At 45.0% G+C, this 18,454-nt stretch overlaps 1 protein-coding gene across 3 annotated transcripts in view; it reads left to right on the forward strand.

Annotated features, from left to right (window-relative positions):
• Positions 1–3,925, forward strand: part of POLR3D (RNA polymerase III subunit D) — a 5,088-nt gene extending 1,163 nt beyond the window's left edge. For 2 of the 3 annotated variants that reach the window (XM_007450572.1, XM_007450573.1), the window contains exons 3-9: positions 352–395; positions 1,008–1,159; positions 1,323–1,447; positions 1,658–1,826; positions 2,159–2,424; positions 2,841–2,993; positions 3,164–3,925. In XM_007450572.1, the coding sequence (XP_007450634.1) occupies positions 352–395; positions 1,008–1,159; positions 1,323–1,447; positions 1,658–1,826; positions 2,159–2,424; positions 2,841–2,993; positions 3,164–3,286 (1,032 nt within the window). In that variant the 3' untranslated portion in view covers positions 3,287–3,925. The remainder of the gene's footprint in view (positions 1–351; positions 396–1,007; positions 1,160–1,322; positions 1,448–1,657; positions 1,827–2,158; positions 2,425–2,840; positions 2,994–3,163) is intronic. The other variant, XM_007450574.1, reaches the window with a different exon arrangement.
• The last annotated feature ends 14,529 nt before the right edge of the window (positions 3,926–18,454 follow it).

Below are 18,454 nucleotides of genomic sequence, written 5' to 3' on the forward strand. Positions count from 1 at the left end.
ATGATACTGTCTGGTCTCTATAGCAGTTTGGAGACAAGGGGTGAGGTTAGGTTAAATTGCTTTGCTATTAGAAGTCCTGAGGGCTCTCCTTTCAGGGGGCAGAAGCTGAGGCTGCTATTTAAATGTTTTTTGATGCCCCTTTTCTTCTATGTGTAACTCCACTGTCACCGTGACATGACATTCCTCCTTTTCATGTCCGTTTCTGTAAGTCTTTGACAACAGTGTGGAATGTGCAGAAGAGAGCCATGTTGGTCTTTGTCCACAGAAGATGCCCCTTTGGAAGTTCTTATTTCCCCCTGTACTTTGGGATCAGAATTTACCAAATCAGTGACTCCTGTATTTTACTTTCAGAAAACCTTCACCCCAAATATCATCAGTCGGAAGGTCAAGGAAGAGTAAGTAGCTAGGCCTTCTGAATGCTTGCCCCTTATTTACTTGTTCTGAATTTGGGCCTTTGGGGAAATAACTAAGTATGTGGCTCAGAAATTTAAATTTGTAGATTTAATTCTCTTCAGTAGTGATTTTCAACCGTGGCTCCCAGGTGATTCTAGAGTGCAAGCTTTAAAAAAAAAAGGATGCCTGGGAGTCCGTCCCTAAAATAGTGGTTTAACTTGTTTGCAATGAAACAGAGTGATTATCTTTTATAGCCAGAGTTGAGAGCCAGTAGTTTGGGCAAAGATGTATCAGGTTTTCCCTTAAGTTCTTTTGCAATGCAGCTTTCCTACTTTCAGTCAATACCCCAAAATCCACATTTTGGGGCAGTCTCTATAATTCAACTTTTGAGTTATAGTTCTAACGTACATTCTCAAACAAAAAGGTAAAGTACAGTAAACTGAAAGGACTCTGCTTCAGCAAGGAAGTGAAAAAGGTGCTAGACTTAAGATTGGGTGTTCTGCTTCTCACGATGTAGTTGTTGGCTCATGTGGAGCGGAGTGTATGGGAGAGTAAGACCAGTTCTCAGAGGCAGGGGAAGTGAGTGGTTTCCCTTAATCCAGTGTCTTTTCCAGGCCCAAGGAAGAAGTAACTGTCAAGAAGGAGAAGCGTGATAGGGATAGAGACCGACAGCGAGAGGGCCATGGACGGGGCCGGGGGCGCCCAGAAGTGATCCAGTCCCACTCTATCTTTGAGCAGGGCCCAGCTGAAATGATGAAGAAAAAGGGTACAAAGCTGCTGGGGCCCCGGGAGGAAGGAATTGCTGGATTTCAGTTCAGACTGCTCGAGAGAAGAGCAAGGGCGGTGGCATTCCCCTGCTTGCTCCCAGTTTAGTGTTCCTTGCTGTTGGCCCCTTCCTTACTCCTGGTGAACTGGGTGGTTTCCCACAGGGAACTGGGATAAGACGGTGGATGTGTCGGACATGGGGCCCTCTCACATCATCAACATCAAAAAGGAGAAGAGGGAGACAGATGAAGAAACGAAACAGATTCTGCGTATGCTGGAGAAGGATGATGTAGGTACCAGCAGGCTGGGGGCATGGGGCTTCTTGGTGTGATGAAAAGCGCTTCAGGGGAACCAAGTTGGGGGAAGCAGAGCGCTCTGATGTCCCGGAAGCCTGGTGAGCAGTGGGAATCTTCGATTAGAAAAGGACTAAGGTGGACTGCACTCCCAGGTATTTGTGTATGCTGGCCCCGCCATGTGACCCCCGACTTTTCTTTGGCAGTTCATCGATGACCCTGGGCTGAGGAATGACACTCGAAATATGCCTGTGCAGCTGCCACTGGCTCACTCGGGCTGGCTTTTTAAGGAGGAGAATGAGGAACCAGATGTTAAACCTTGGCTGGCTGGCCCCAAGGAAGAGGACATGGAGGTGGACGTGCCTGCTGTGAAAGGTACTCTGTGTCAGTTAACATCTTGTCTCCTTTTCTCCAGCTGTCCCCCAAGAGCAAGTTTCCCAGACTGCTGCTGCTAAGCCGGTCGTCTCCCACTCCACAGGACCTGAGCACGCTCAGCAGGTTCATGCTGACGGGGGTCGGTGGGCCCAGCCTGCGATACTCCTTTTTAAATAAGTCACACAGCTCCTGGATCCCTCTTTCAAAGCAGAGTTTCCTTGCAGTTTCCTGGCTGAGTGACAGTGGAGCAGACCAGGCCGAAGGGATGGGTGCAGTGAGATGGCATAGGGGCTGGTCACTGATAGCCCTTCCAATTCTGTTATCTTGGGCAGTGAAAGAGGAGCCACGAGATGAAGAAGAGGAGGCCAAGATGAAGGCTTCCTCCAGAGCAGCCAGGAAGACCCCGGGCCTCCCGAAGGACGTATCTGTGGCAGAGCTGCTCAGGGAGCTGAGCCTCACGCAGGAGGAAGAGCTGCTGTTCCTGCAGCTGCCAGACTCACTCCCTGGCCAGCCGCCCACTCAGGACGTCAAGCCTATCAAGACGGAGGTGCAGAGCGAGGACGGACAGGTGGTGGTTATAAAGCAGGAGAAAGACCGGGTATGTTCACGATTGAGTTCTGTGAAGATGCAGGGGACCAGGAGAGGAAAGAGCCACCTGTAGGGGGAAGCAAAGGTGTGCCGCCCGCCCACGCTGAAATGCGAGAATAATATGCATTTGTTCTTTCTGCCCGCGAGGGCCTTGGGGCTTTGTACTTCAATCCCAGTTGTATGTGTGTTTTTCACAATGAAATATTTTGAATGTGTACAAATCAGAAAACATAAACTCTCATATACCATCACCCAGCTTTATCAGTTACTGATATTTTGTCCGTTTATTTATGTTTGCTGTGGTTTGGGTTTTGTTCTGTTTTCTGACCAGTGTCAGGCAGCCCCAGGAAAAGGCCCTGTCTGGGGAGCTAAAGGATGGAGGGAATGGCTCCTTACCCAGTGTCCATCCCCTCATTGTCTTCACAGGAAGCCAGGCTGGCAGAGAATGCTTGTACCCTGGCTGACCTGACAGAGGGTCAGGTCGGCAAGCTGCTCATCCGCAAGTCGGGGAAGGTGCAGCTCCTCCTGGGCAAGGTGACTCTGGACGTGACAATGGGGACCACCTGCTCTTTCCTGCAGGTGAGAACCTGCTGGGTCGGGACGGAGGCTCTTCAAGACATTGAGGAGTGTTGAGGACTTGGTGCTGCATATGGAGGAAGGGTTCTTGGGATTATCACGTTGAAATCACAGGACTGAGCGAGTGATAGGCTATGCGGTTTTGGTTCTCATCTCTCTCTCGTCATTGGCAGGAGCTGGTGTCCGTGGGCCTTGGAGACAGTAGGACGGGTGACATGATGGTCCTGGGACACGTAAAGCACAAACTTGTATGTTCTCCCAATTTTGAATCCCTGTTGGATCACAAACACCGGTAAAAGGAGCAGATGGAGGATGGTGGTGATTGTGTCCACGGCTGCTGCCTGCTCCAGACGTTTTGTTCTCAAATCTGTTCAACCCAGAAGGCGCCTGTTTAGCCCACCCACTCCAGCCATCGTCCCAGTTTTCCCCACGTGGCTCCTTCCCGCAGCAGCTGTGAACGGCGCAGTGACCTTCCCACAGCACGGAAACTGCACGCCCTCGCTGCTGGGGGGCTTGTCCCTGCTATTTATTTTTATATTTATGGCTTACCTCTTCAACTGACTGCACCCTCCCGAGGTGGAGAGGCGGCACGGTCTGGGAAGGGACGGGCTCCTTCTCTTGGTGATGTCTTTGTTCTCAGGGTAGGAAGTGTAAGGACAGCTGCTGCTGCTGCTCCCGCCTTCCTCCCAACAGGCGGCACCAGAGAGAGAGCAGGGACTTCTTGAGTCTGAGACTCAGCCCCAGCTCTGTCCATTACTAGTTGTGTGATTGACAAACTACCTAACGTTTCTGAGCCTCATGTTCCTCATCTGACAAAAATGAGGACGATACCTACCTCACAGGGTTGGCATGAGGATGCAGTGGAATATTGTCGATGAAAACTTGCACAAGGCCAGACATACACAGTAGGCGCTCAATAAATGTTAGTTTAGTTTCCCTTCGACTGAATCTATTTTCAAACAAAAGAGAGATTCTGAGAATCTCAGATAAAGTGAATGGAGCTGCTTCATCCCACATTCTTACTCCGTGTCCTATCCCCCCAGCCTGATGCTCTGAAGGTTTGGGTTTGGGCCCTTCAAGGCCCTTTTTTTCCTAAGCATTCTTAGGCAAGTGCTTCCTGTTCATTGCTGCGAGGCCCTAGCTGTAGGTGACATCAGAAGTGACAGAGTCAGAGACTCACTCCTCCCAGTGCCCTGCAGATGCCTTCGGGTGACACGGTGGTCCCAGGACTCCCTCCACCCTCACTCCTGCAGTAAGTAGCTGCTACTCTTCCAGTAGCAGCTACTGGAAGAGTAAATGCTTCCACTATTTCTCAGAAGAAACCTGTGACCACTCCTGGAGAATTATCACCACACCGAGTCAAATACTGCTGAAAAACAACCCTGGCTGAGATAGTAAGTAGAGATTTATTGAATAATGGCCTCACTTTGAATTTGAGAGGCCCATATCTGTCTCCTGTCCTGGCATCAACTTGGATTCCACTGACACTGGCTGCGCTGGCCTTGTAGTTCATTGGTCTGTGGTCTTGTTCCTTGCAGCAGCTCACCACACTCTTGACCCTTCCAGTGTGTGGTCCCTAAGGAGCAGCTTCTGTTTCCTCGTCCCTTGGCTGCAGGGCAGGGTCAGGGAGGCGCCTCGGAGGTTGGGGAAGGCCTCCTGTTGCAGTGTTCGTGGTCATTAGACACCGGCAACTCAGCTCCCTTTGCTGTGAGCTTAGCAGACCACCTCTGGAACAGGTGTGAACCACACAGACTCCTCTTAACTTAGGTGGCCCAAGAGGTTTTGGAAGGATATGCCTTTCTTTAGTCTCGCCTTCTTTCTGTTCCTTGAGCCTGTTTATCATTCATCACCACTGGGGCTTCTCCACTGAGCCCCTCAAGCTGCCTAGCCAGCAGCTAGGAGGCAGGATTGACTGTGTAGTCCCCACATTACCCCTTCTGTAGCTAAGAGCTCACGTGAGCTCTGTTGGATGGTACTGTTCTGGTCTCTGTTCTCACTGTAGAGGACAGGTGAGCAGAAGGGGTCTTGGAGATGTGTGCCATGGAAGTCCTGTTTGGTCTAATGCTGAGCTTTGATGAACCAACTCCTTTTTTGTTCTCTGGGCTTCAGTGTTTGCTGCTTCTCCTTTTCCACAGCTAATGCACTGCCAGTGAGTCTCCATTGTAATCCTCTCTTTCTCTCGGTTACTTTGGTTCAAAAATACTCTTCTGCTTTTCCCGGCTAGCTCACAGGCCCTGCCTCGTTAGATGTTTGTTGTTTTGCAGTCTTTAGTTCTTTGACTCCTCCACGGAAGCTTGAGGAAGAGTGTGTGCCACTTTAACGTTCACCACTTTGCCATTTCAAGTATCTTGGGGATCGACCGTTACGACCCTGCGTCACAGTCCCCATGATCTGTCTCTACATTCCTGATAAACAGATTGAACATCGTCAATAAAAGTGTGGCAAAAAGACTGAGGCAAGTCTGCTTTCTTGGCCAAGCCTCCAAAGCATACATTTCTACCAACAAATAAATGCAAATGACGGGAGTAAAAAGCCCAAAGCCAAATTCATGTAAGAGTGCAAATGGATGCAAATTTATTACTACCTGCATCTGTGTGTATGTATTTTGTTAATGTTAATGCTGAAAAGCAAGCTGTAGGCTTGTTCATTTCTTAATTACATGATTAAGTGACAGAGTGTGGGCCTTAGAGTCAGGGTGGGGTTTGAATCTAACTCCACCAGTATAACATTGAGGAAAATCATTTATCCTCCCTAAGCTCAGTTTTATTCATTTTCTGTAAAAATGAGATAATAGTAGCTTTTTAATAGGGTTGCTTTTAAATTACAGTGGATTTATTTCATGCCAGACAGAAAAGTGCTTCTGTCAGGACGTGATCAGCACAAGTAACAGAAAACTAGACTGACAGTGACGTAAGCAATAAGAATGTTTAATTATCTCATGTAACGGGCAGTCTGGAGATAGATGGTTCCAGAGTTGGGTGGCAGCCAAAACATCAAGATTTTCTTGGATGCATTTGTTCTGCCATCCTTGGTGTTACAAAGTGGCTGTAACAACTCAGCATCATTTCTTCAAATGACAGTGTCCAGAGCCAAAGCAGGAAGCAAAGTAGACAGCAGTTAAGGAACTTTCTCCTCATTCTGCTCATATCAGGGAGGAATATCCTTCAGAGGCCCAAAGAGACTTGCCCCTATGTCTCTCTGATAGAGCGAACCACATAACCACCCTTGGATGGGCACTGGCAAAGAGGGATGGGTGGACCAGTTTGTCCCCTGGCAGTGACGTCTTGTTGCCTTTGAGACGGTTTTGTTAGTAGGGAAGAAACAGGAATGGCACTTAGGTATAAACAGTCCATGATAGTTGCCACCATGATTAAAAAATACTGTGTATTGTACTAAACTCTATATCTAGGTAGAATTTTTTTAATGTTCAATTTACCTTTTATTCTAAATAAACCAGTTTTAACATTTTAGTGCATATTCTTTCAGACTACAAAATTGTGTATGTTACATATAATGATATAAACATGCTGTTTTATCACATTTCATCTCACTCAAAAATACAGTTCTTCCATGTTAATAGTAAGCCTCTTGTACTTCAGATACTTGTGATCTAGCTGAAAATATCAGAGACAGCACCCTTTAATCCTCCCAGACCTACCCACATGGTCCAATTGATCACTCACACTTGGCTATTTAAAGGAAGAGCCTTATTTCCAAGGTATAGTCACAGTGCAAAAAGTGACGTCCATTGCCTGTTCATCCCACCCCCAGCCTAGTGCAGGATACTTCCACAGTGCGGGCATCCCCCTCTTAAGAGGGCTACAGCTATAGTGACAGATGCCATGTTGACAGCTGCTCTTGGACTGTGGTTCAGCTGCCAGAGTTCTACTGATGGAGGGTCGGAACTGGAGTGGGCTTAGGTCTCAAGGGCATCATCTGAAAAAATGGGGATAGAATGCCAATTCTAGGAACCCCTCTGTGTGGCCAACTTCTAACTCAGCTCTTCTGAAGCATTTCTTCTGTCCCCTTCTGTGGGAGCAGTCACTGGTCCAACTCCCCGAAAGCTGAGGCAGAGGTTAGACTTCCTTCTATTAGGCTCATTTACATTTAAGACCCAGTCAGTTGGAAAAAATGCAGTCTTGATGATCATTGGCCCAACGGCTTTATCTTGTGTACTTTTCAGGATTCAGTGGAGAAATAGAAACCGTTCTAGGTACTCTAAGCAGAAAAGTTTAATACAGGAAGATAAGTATTTTTAGACTCATTGGAAAGCTGGAAGAGTGAGCCATAGGTTGAGTCTCCAGGATTCAGAACCCTAGAGAACTGATTTACCAGGGGAGCTACACCCTCTGCTAGAATCAGGAAGGCGGAGGACCTGGATCGAGCTGTGAGGACACAATGCACGGCCGCAATCTAGGGATCAGGCAGTGCCCGCAGTCTCAACTGCCTGGAGGACCACAGAGCTAAGGTTGCACCCTGGAACACCTGAAGAAAACCCCCCACATGCTGAGTGCCCTCTGTGTGCTAGGTACAGTTCAAGCATAGTATTTGTCAGTGACAAAACAGAAAGGTCTCTGTCCTGGTGGAACTTGCATACTAGTGAGGGAGACAGACAATAAATATAAGTAAGTTACATAGTATTTAGAAGGTGAAGACTGCTTGGGAATTTTTTTATTTTAAGGGTAAGGGGAGTCTATGGGTGGTAGTATCACAGTAAGTAGGGTAGGCTTCGTTGAAAAAATATTTGAAGTGAAGCAGCCGGATTAGGCAGTGGGGACAGCTAGGAGCTGACACTGAGAGAGGGGACAGTATCAGAGGTAGGGTGGGCAGCCCAGGTCCTGCAGGGCTTCGAAGCCATCATAAGGACTTTGGCTTTATTCTAAGGGAAATGATTAGCTGTTGCAAGTGTCTCTTAGGTTTCAAAAGGCTCCCATTAGCTGCTGGGTTGAGACAAGGGTAGAAGCAGAGGCACCAGTTTGGAGGCTGCTACATTAACCTAGGCAACAGACGGCAGTGGCTTGGACCAGGGTTAATGGTGGAGGTGTTGGGAAGTGGTTGGATGCTAGATACTTAATTCAAAGGTAGAGCCACCTCGATCTACTGATAGAGTAGATGTGGGGTGTGAAAGAGCAGAATCAAACAGCCAAAGCAGTAGGAAGGTGGGCCGTACTTCCACCTTTCAAATCCTAATTGGTAGAACCTAACTCACACCCAGCATCCTCGCGCAAGTGATTTTGGGAAATGTAGCATCCCCCTTCTAGCCCCAGTAATCCAGGTTGGCACTTTATAAAGTGGTGGTTGATGCGCGCATGTTCAACCACATCCAGCAGAGTTGGCTTAAGGATCCAAAATTTGAAGGTGAAGCATTCTGTGGCCGTGTCGTGCTGCCAACACAAAGTTCTCTGATTCATTTCCTCAAAACAGTATACTCCAAATGAAAACACAATACCCAAGACTGACTGTACTAGGTGTGACTCATGCATTTTCCCAGGGCAAGATAATACAGGAATCCTTTTGGAAACAGCTCTTACACTGTACAACATAACATTAATGGCTATATTAGAATGCATCTTTGGACTATCAAAATTGACCCAGATATTCCCTGATTTCTGGACAATTTTGGCTTTTCCAATTTTTCATGATTTTAAAAGTGATGTGATAAACAATTTTGCAGTTAAATTGTTTCTGATATCCTCATTATTTCCTTAGGATGTTTTTAAATTAAAAATGGCTTTTTTGACATTAAAAGTGTCAAATTCTATGCCATCTTTAAGGCTTTTGGTAGATAACGCCCTCCAGAATGCTTGCACCTGTCCACATGCCCATCAACAGTGTGTAAGAGTTGCTTGTGCATTTGTAAAGTTAATGTATTAATCAAGATTCTGGTTTTGAACTATATAAATGTAAAAAGATGCTGAGTAGAGACCTGACCTGTACTCAGCTGACCCTCAGGGTAGATAACTAATGTTTTCTCTCTTCCCTCTGTCAGACATCAAAGGGGGTTGATGTGTAAAGAACACGCTGCCCCCGCGGTTGGGTTATATGCTTTCCAGAAGTCTGATGTGTTTTTCCCAAGCTTTTGCCAGTTGTATTCACTACTGTACTTACATAATTCAGTTAAACATGGTATAAACTAATAAAATATGAGGATTAGAAGGAAGTATTTCTGATGAAAATAAGGTAAGTACATAATTTAAATATATAAACTGATGAAATATAAGTGCTAAAATAAGGTTCTTATTTCTGTGTAAACCAAGGTAAATGCTTTGGAAAGAATAAACGTGAGTCACTAAATACTACCATTGAATTAAGTTTAGGCAAGATAAACGTAAAGACGGGGGCAATCATAATTATCTAAAGTAATTCTGCATTCACATTTCTCCGCAAGGTCTCTAGTGCTTTGACTTCACATTCAGCTTTTGGAGATATCAAAACTGGTGATCTTAGCAGTGCATTGTAGGTGTGTGTAATTTTCATGGAATGCTAATCAGTGGACCCATACTCAAAGAAAAGGACTTGTCCCTACACCAAAAGGGGATGAATGTCCATTTATAAGTGTTAAGTTAAAATATTTAAAATAGATACATTTCTTGTATTAAAAATTTTCCCCAAAATATCAGTTAAGATCAGGTTCAGCTAAGAGAAATAGAGCCCCATAATAACAGTGGCTTAACCAAATAGACTTTTGTCTCTCATAAAAATCTAAAGATGCACAGTCTGAACTGGTATGGCAGCTCTGCTCTACAGAGCCCCAAGGGTCTCTGCTCCTTCTAGCTTACCTTCCCATGGTGTCTAGGGTGTGGCTCAGCCTCAGCTTCTAAGTTGAAACCAGACCTCTGTTCATTGCATCCCCACCCCTGGCAGGCAGATAAATGACAGGTTTACATATTTCCCCATCCCCCCACCCCTTGCCAAATGACAGGGCATGTATTCAATATTATATCTTCTTTAAGGAAGACACCTAAGAGCTGTCCCATAACGTTTATGATTACAGTTGACCCTTGAACAACACAGGTTTGAACTGTATGGGTCCACTTATGTAGGGATATGGAAGGGACTTGAGCTGACTGTAAGGGAATTGAGAATCCATGGATTTAGATGTCAGCAGGGGGTCCCGGAGCCAGTTCCCCTGGGATATGGAGGGGTGATTGTATGCACCATTGTCCAGAAAGTAGTGACATAGCCTCAGCCTCCAAGGAGGCTGAGAAATGTGGTCTTGATCTGGAATGAGCAGGTACCCTCCTAAAAGTCAAGATTCATTATCATGAAAGAAGGAAACTGGATACTAAGGATCAACCAGCAGCCTCTGGCACATCTATTTCACTTACTTTAAGAATAACTGAACATCTACTGGTCTCAATTGTGACAGAGAAGACCTTCCAATTTACATCACGTGTGTAAGCAAACCCTCAACTGCCGGCACAGATATAGTGTGCTGTTGTTATAACCACTTCCCTGCATACACTCTCAGTGTCCTTGCCCCTCTCTCCTGTTTTACTCATAGGACAAAAGCCCACTTCTGGGTAAATCTAAATCTCTGCCTACTCTGCATCTCTCCTGAGGGCTTAAACCTGGCTGGAGAAGCACCTGACACCACGCTGAATCATCTCACTTTAAGACCAATAATCTAGCACATTTTCCTTGAACATTTACTCCTCGCACTCCCCAGAGAGTACTGTGTTCTCAAACCTCCAACACCCCACTCTCAGCTGGTGACCCTGCTTCTTATCGCAGTAAGAAAATAGAAGCAGTCAGAACACCACATGTTCCCACTACTGTATCTGTCAGTCTGTTTGCAGCTGTGTCCAGGTGCACCATCTGGCCTGTTACTATGGATGAACTGTCTGCCCTCCCGGAGATCAGACCCTTCACAGGAGCCCTAGATTCCATCCTTCTTACCTACTCAAAGGTTAGTGTTCCAGCAACCCCCTACACACACATCTAGTTCCCTCTATTAGGTCAGTGTCACACAATCCAAGTAGGCTCTTAGGGATCCATCTTGAAAATAAATTTTCTTCTGAGGTTGCATTCATCTCCAATTATCGCCTCTTTTCTCTGCTTCCGTTTGCAGCAAAACTTTTTTTAAATATATTTATTTATTTATTTTTGGCTGCATTGGGTCTTCGTTGCTGCGCACGGGCTCTCTCTAGTTGAGACAAGCGAGGGCTACTGTTCGTTGCGGTGCACGGGCTTCTCATTGCGGTGGCTTCTCTTGTTGCGGAGCATGGGCTCTAGGCGCATGGGCTTCAGTAGTTGTGGCATGCAGGCTCAGTAGTTGTGGCTCGTGGGCTCTAGAGCACAGGCTCAGTAGTTGTGGCGCACGGGCTTAGTTGCTCTGCGGCATGTGGAGTTTTCCTGGGCCAGGGCTCAAACCCGTGTCCCCTGCATTGGCAGGCGGATTCTTAACCACTGCACCACCAGGGAAGCCCTGCAGCAAAACTTCTTGAAAGAGTTGTCTTTGTTTATCTCCACTTCCTCTCATCCATTCTCTCTTGAACCATTCTAACCTGCCTTCACCACTCCTCCCAACGGCTCTTCTCAAGGTCACCAGTGCCAAACTCAATAGTAAACTTGCCATCCTTATGTTACTGAATCTATTATCACATTTGACATAGTTGATCACTCTTCCCTTCCTTAAATACCTTCCTTTCTTGGCTTCAGGGTCACTGTCCTAACTGTTCCTTCTTGTCTCACTGGATGTGCTCTCCATCTCCTTTCCTGGTACCTCCCCATCAGGCCTTAGAGCATTTCTCTTGCCTGTCTACTCTCGTTCCCTCAGCCATCTCACTTAGAATCATGGCTTTAAACTCTCCATGCCTATGACTCCCAATTTATTATCTGCAGCTGAGACCCCTCTCCCAACCTTATATCCAACTGCCACTCCCTCATCTCTTCTTGCATGTCTGGCAGGCAACTCACCCCTGACTACCAATTTTGGGAAATACAGGGACAAAGAAACGTATTAAAATAACCCATGAGAGTCGCATCAGCAAAGCCTGGAATCTGTGGGACAAATGACAGGTTCTTCAACAAATTATAAGGGAAAAAAGAGGAATGAAGGAGGAACCTACAGATAAAAAGAGGTTTAGGATATAATGTCAATCGGTTGCAAAGTATGAACCTTATTTGTACTAATTTTATTTTTTAAAATTTATTTGATCGAAGCATTGTTGATTTACAATGTTGTGTTAGTTTCTGGTATATAGCAAAGTGATTCAGTTATACATATATATATATATATATATATATATATATATATACATTCTTTTTCATATTCTTTCTCATTACAGTTTATTACAGAACATTGAACATAGTTCCCTGTGCTATACAATAGGACCTTGTTCTTTATCCATTCTATATATAATAGTTTGCATCTGCTAATCCCAAGTTCCTAAACTGTCCCTCCCCCAACCCTCTCCCTTGGCAACCACAAGTCTGTTCTTTATGTCTGTGAGTCTGTTTCTGTTTTGTAGATAAGTTCATTTGTGTCATATTTTAGATCCACATATAAGTGATATATGGTATTTGTCTTTTTCTGACTTACTTCCTGAGTGTGATAATCTCTAGGTCCATCCATGTTGCTGCAAATGGCATTATTTGTATGAACCTTATATGGATAGCGATTCTGAGAACTGCAATGAATCTCAGCGTGAAGACTCCATTCAAACTCCTGCACTGGGAATTCCCCGGTGGTCCAGTGGTTAGGACACTGCACTTCCACTGCATGGGGCATGGGTTCCAAGCTGCATGGTGCAGCCAAACCAAAACAAACAAACAAACAAAAAACCCTGCACTAGGAGAGTCTCGACCAAACTTTAACATGGCCTCTAGCAGTTTAAGGCCATGTCTCTGGGACCACCCACCCCCTTTTGAGTTCCTGTTTGGAAAAGCTCAGAGCTGTCCAAAAAAATTTGTTGTTTGTCAAAAAAATTTGCTGTTTGTTTTAGCTAACACCTGACATAGTCCCCTGGCCTCCCTTTATTAGAGCATTTACTCAAAAAGGGCTTATAATTGTGAATCCTTCTTCTGTCCCTTTGAGATGATATGTATATTCTATAACTGTGGAGTGTCTTGTCTTTAGGACCTGAAAGCCATTCCTTTGAAATGTAATTATCAGGAAGGAGAGGGCTTCCAGTCTCTGGGAGGATAGAATCCTAACTTCCATAATCGCCAGCAGTCACTGCTGGCCTAATCACGTTTACAGTGACCAACCCTTTGTAATTTTTCACTTGAGTCCTGTCCCCATTCTCCCTTTACAATTCCTCTTTGCAAATCAGGATGGAGCTCAACTTTTTTTGCCTACTGTCAGTAGTTACTGAATAAAACCTGTTTTCAGCATTTTAACTAATACCTGGCTTTGTTTATCTTTGATATTTTTAACAAATTTTTTAAAAAATCATGAGGCAATCAGGAATGTTGGCACGTTGACTAGATTTTTTTTTTTTTTTTTTTTTTTTGTGGTACGCGGGCCTCTCACTGTTGTGGCCTCTCCCGTTGCGGAGCACAGGCTCCGGACGCGCAGGCTCAGCGGCCATGGCTCACGGGACCAGCCGCTCCGCGGCATGTGGGATCTTCCCAGACCGGGGCATGAACCCGTGTCCCCTGCATCAGCAGGCAGACTCCCAACCACTGTGCCACCAGAGAAGCCCCTTGACTAGATATTTGATGATACTAAATTATTATTGTTTGGTTTTTTTGGTGCGATAATGGTGGTGTTATATTTTCAAGATAATCATTAAAAAAAAATCTATCCCAAATGTTATCACTTCTTACTACTTATCCAGCATTATTACCCTTGACCAAACTAACATCCTCTCTTGTGGGATTTTTTTTACAATTGCTTCTTAAATGATCTGCCTGCTTCTACACGCCCCCCCACGCCACCAGTCTGTTCTCAGCACAGCAGCCAGAGACACCCTGGTAAAATGTGCCATATTATTACCACTTCCCATCTCATTCAGAGTAAAATCCAAGTCTGTTCAAGCTACAAGACCTCATGGGATCCTCCTATGATCCCTGTGACCTCGTGTCCAGCTCTTCTGGGTCATTCCACTCCGTCCATTTCTTATGTAAAAGAGTAGGCAGGCTACAGCTTCAGGGGTTTTGCATTATTTTGCCCCTGCCTAGAACCCACTTTCCCCAGAAACCTTCATGTCTTGTTTCCTCATTCCCTTCAGGTCTCTGAGACTCTACCTGACCATCCTGCTTAAATTAGGAAAGTTCCACTTCTGATACTCCTTCTGCCCCTTTCCTTGCTCTTTTTCTCCATAGCATTTATCACCATCTGACATATTATCTATTTCCGTTTTTTGTCTGATATTCCCATTAGAACATAAGCTATGAGAGACTGTTTTGTTCGTTACTGTGTCTCCAGAACTTAAAATAGTGCCTTGTACATAATAGACACCAAACAATGTTAGTTGAAAGAATGAAGGAATGACTGCTATTGTGTGAAGGCTGTGTGTGCTAAAGTATTGATAACTGCATTTCTCAGCAAGTGCAAAAAAGACTTTTGAAGTCTTCCAGGCTTCCTCCCAAGGGAAGAATGGCCCTCACTTTTCCAGGGACAAGAAAGGAGCTGGCCAACCTCGTGGGCAGGGCTTTGGGCCAATTCAGTGGTCTGTCCTCGTGGCTTCCGCTGCTGGGTGTGTAATTGGCATTGGTGTTTTCCATGAACAGCCCGTGAACGCTCATAAACGCCATAAGGGATGATACCTGTGGGGAGTTGCTGCATGTAGAGAGGTGCTAGTGCCTTTGAGACCCCATAACCCTATGATCCCTTTTTTTAAAAATTAATTTATAATTAATTTATTTTTGGCTGCGTTGGGTCTTCGTTTCTGTGCGAGGGCTTTCTCTAGTTGCAGCGAGCAGGGGCCGCTCTTCATCGCGGTGCACGGGCCTCTCACTGTCACGGCCTCTCTTGTTGCAGAGCACAGGCTCCAGACACGCAGGCTCAGTAGTTGTGGCTCATGGGCCCAGTTGCTCTGCGGCATGTGGGATCTTCCCGGACCAGGGCTCGAACCCGTGTCCCCTGCATTGGCAGGCAGACTCTCAACCACTGTGCCACCAGGGAAGCCCCCTATGATCCCTTTGAGCTAAAAATCTTTCTGATTGATCATTTTTCTGATCAGAACATTTGGGAGGCAGCCTCCCCTGGGGGGCATCCATTGATGGGGTTTGTTGCCTCCCTAGTGATGCTAAGAGGTACACCTCTTTTGAAAAGCATCTCTTACCTTGTTCTTGGGTTCTTGTCAAAACTGAACACCCGAGAGTGTTAAACACACATAGAGGCCTTGTGACTGACATTTTGAGGGGTAGGGTAACTGGGACTCAATAACTAACAGTGTGGGGAGAGCCCAATAAACCTCCCTTGTCAGATGGAAATGGTATATTTAGGTCTCCAGCTGGCCTGGCCCCAGTGGCGTTTTCAGCTTTACATGACAAACAGACAGCCATCCCTTTGGGGGAAATGTTATCCTCCATTCCACAGCCTGAAACAAAGTCACTTGCTCAGTGGGGCTTTCATTCCACAGTGGTTCTTCTAAATGCCTGGGCCTGGTTCGCTGATGGTTCGGCTAAGCTAAAACCCGTGGTGTCCACTGGGTAGACACCATGCAGTGGCTGTTCAGCATCTGCGCCATCTACTTGGAACAGAAAACAGATGTGGTCTCTCTGCTCGGTAGGCAGAACTCAAAGCTGTCCTCACGGCTCCAGCCAATACTCCTTGATGAAGCTTGTTATATTTTTGCTAACTCTTGTTTGGGCTGTTGACAATGTCCTAGCCATTTGGTCTGCCACTTGGAAAACTACAGAGTGGCAGATTAAAGATTCCCGTCTTTGGGGCCATCAACTATGGAAAAAAATCACGGCTGCTAATGGAACCATCTGGCTGACTCCTATAGGTGCCCATGGTGAGGACCCATTCTCTGATGAAACCGACTGGATTCAAGCTGTGCATTGAGCCTGCACTGCCCAGGCAGCCACCTTTGCTGCCTGGACCGATCACTGAACCAGACATGCAACATACCCACCACCGTAGACTGGGCACCAGGCAAATGACTCTATGTTTAAGATGCACACACTACTACTTCATGCTGGGCCCGCACGTCCTAATAAAAGTTGAACTGTTGGTCTCGGTGAGGGAGGCCTATTGCACAGGGCAAAGCTATCGAACCTGTGCCCCACTCCTGGGGCTCACCACTGTTGACAGTTTTTCAGGTTGCAGTGTTGCTGTCTCAGTACAATCAGCTGACTCTGCCCAGACCACTGTGGTCCTTGAAACTAATCTTTGCTACATTTCTGGCTTTCCAGACATTTGCAGTCTGATGATGATGCATCTTTGATTGCAATGGACTCTCAAGCCAGTCACGGTATTTGATGGACTTTCTGCACAGGCCACCATCCACAGGCATCTGGGCTTGTTAAGCATTGGAAGAGCCTCCTCAAAAATCAACTCAAAGGGATTTCTGACCCCTATGTCTATCACCTCTTCCTGATCCGTGTGTGTTAACAAGGCAGCGTGGCCACTAACTGTGACTGTTCTTAGAAAACAAGGTTTTGTTCTTGACCACGCCCTGGGTACTAATCAGGATGAGAAGGTGGAGTGTTATGTAGACCTATTTTGAGAAATTGGGATTCCCTTCTATGTCCAATGTTTCTTTCTTTCACCTAATGGCAACCCCAGCAGGCCTGATTGCTTCACCCTCTAGTAGCTGCCCAGCCAAAAGAAAGACCTAGGGAATTCAAACTTGATGCTAAGTTTTTTTTAAAAATATTAACTCTTCGTGCAGTTTGCTGACATTCAAACTACTAAGTAATATCAAGTGTGACAATCTGATTTTGAATTTTTTCCCCCAAGAATTTTGTCCCCCAAACTGAATAATAATTCTGTACTAGACCCACAGTTCCTAAACTGTGTTCTGAGACACCCCAGGGTGCCTCGGCAGCAAGCCTATGGAGCACCATAGAATACAGTTGACCCTTGAATAAATGGGCTTGAACTGCACTGGTCGACGTGTATGTGGGTTTTTTTCAATAGTAAATACTATGGTACTACACAATCTGTGGTTGGTTGGATCCGTGGATATGGAACCTTGGGTACAGATGAATCACGTATAGAGAAGACTGACTATAAATTACACGCAGATTTTCGAATGTGCAGAGGGTTGGTGCCCCAGCCCCACATGTTGTTCAAGGGTCAACTGTATTTTAAAAGTGCAAGGGAAACACAGTGATACTCATCATCTGTCAGAAACTACGCAAATTACTACTACAAGATAGATCATGACTGCAACGTTAGATTGTTTTCCTTTTGATAATGTCATATCTTTGCAAAGTTGAGTTTTCTGAAGTTGGTGTGATAAAAAGAAAATACTGCATGAATATCAGTGTGGTACAGGAGATGAGTATGGTAGTGCCCAATCTGATTCCAAGGTTTGAGAAGTTGTATGGCACCCAGCACATCCCAGGGAAGTAAATATGATTGCAGTAGTCTCCACTTATTTTGTGCTTTCTCTTTGTCCAGATTTATCTGTGACTTATTTTTCTTCTTTCTTGCCTTTTTAATTTGGATTGATTGTGTTTTTCTCATTTTATTATTTTTTTCCCTCTACTGATTGGATAGATATGTATTTTATTTCTTTTTAAAAAATAGAACAACCATATAATCCAGCAATTCGATTTCTGGGTATTTATCCAAAGAAAACAAAAATGCTAACTCCAAAAGATGAATGCACCCCCATGTTCATTGCAGCATTATTTAAATAGCCAAGATATGGAAACAACCTAAGTATCTACTGATGGATGAATGGATAAAGAAAATGTGATACACACACACACACAATGGAATATTACTCATTCATAAGAAAGGATGAAATCTTGCCATTTGTGACATGGTTGGACCTTGAGAACATTATGCTAAGTGAAATAAGTCAGACAAAGATGAATACTGTATGACTTCACTTATATGTGGTATCTAAAAAGACAAACAAATAAAAACAAAAAAACAAGCACATAGATAAAAAGAACAGATTGGTGGTTGCCAGAGGTGGGGGGCAGGGAGGTGGGAGAAATGATTGAACGGGGTCAAAAGGCATAAACGTCCAGTTATAAAATAAAAAGTCCTGAGGATGTATACAGCATGGCAACTATAGTTAAAAATACTGTATTGCATATTCAATATGTATTCAAATATGTATTGCATATTGTTGCTGAGAGAGTAAATCTTTTTTTTTCAGTTAACACACTTAGTTATTCCTTACTATGAAAGTAATATATAATCAATATACAAAATTTTGAAACAACAGATTTGTGACTTGCCTAAGGTCATGCTGTTCTAATAAGTTTCACCGTCAAGGCTTAACCTTCCCTGGGAATCTATGCTGCCAACCACAGTTTTGTATGAAACCATTTCCCTATGTTTGTCTCCTTTGGCTGACTCACATACAGGGTCAGATTCATTGTGA

This window comes from Lipotes vexillifer, unplaced genomic scaffold (genome assembly GCF_000442215.2).
Source record: "Lipotes vexillifer unplaced genomic scaffold, Lipotes_vexillifer_v1.1 scaffold567, whole genome shotgun sequence".
In the NCBI taxonomy this organism is placed as follows: domain Eukaryota; kingdom Metazoa; phylum Chordata; class Mammalia; order Artiodactyla; family Lipotidae; genus Lipotes; species Lipotes vexillifer.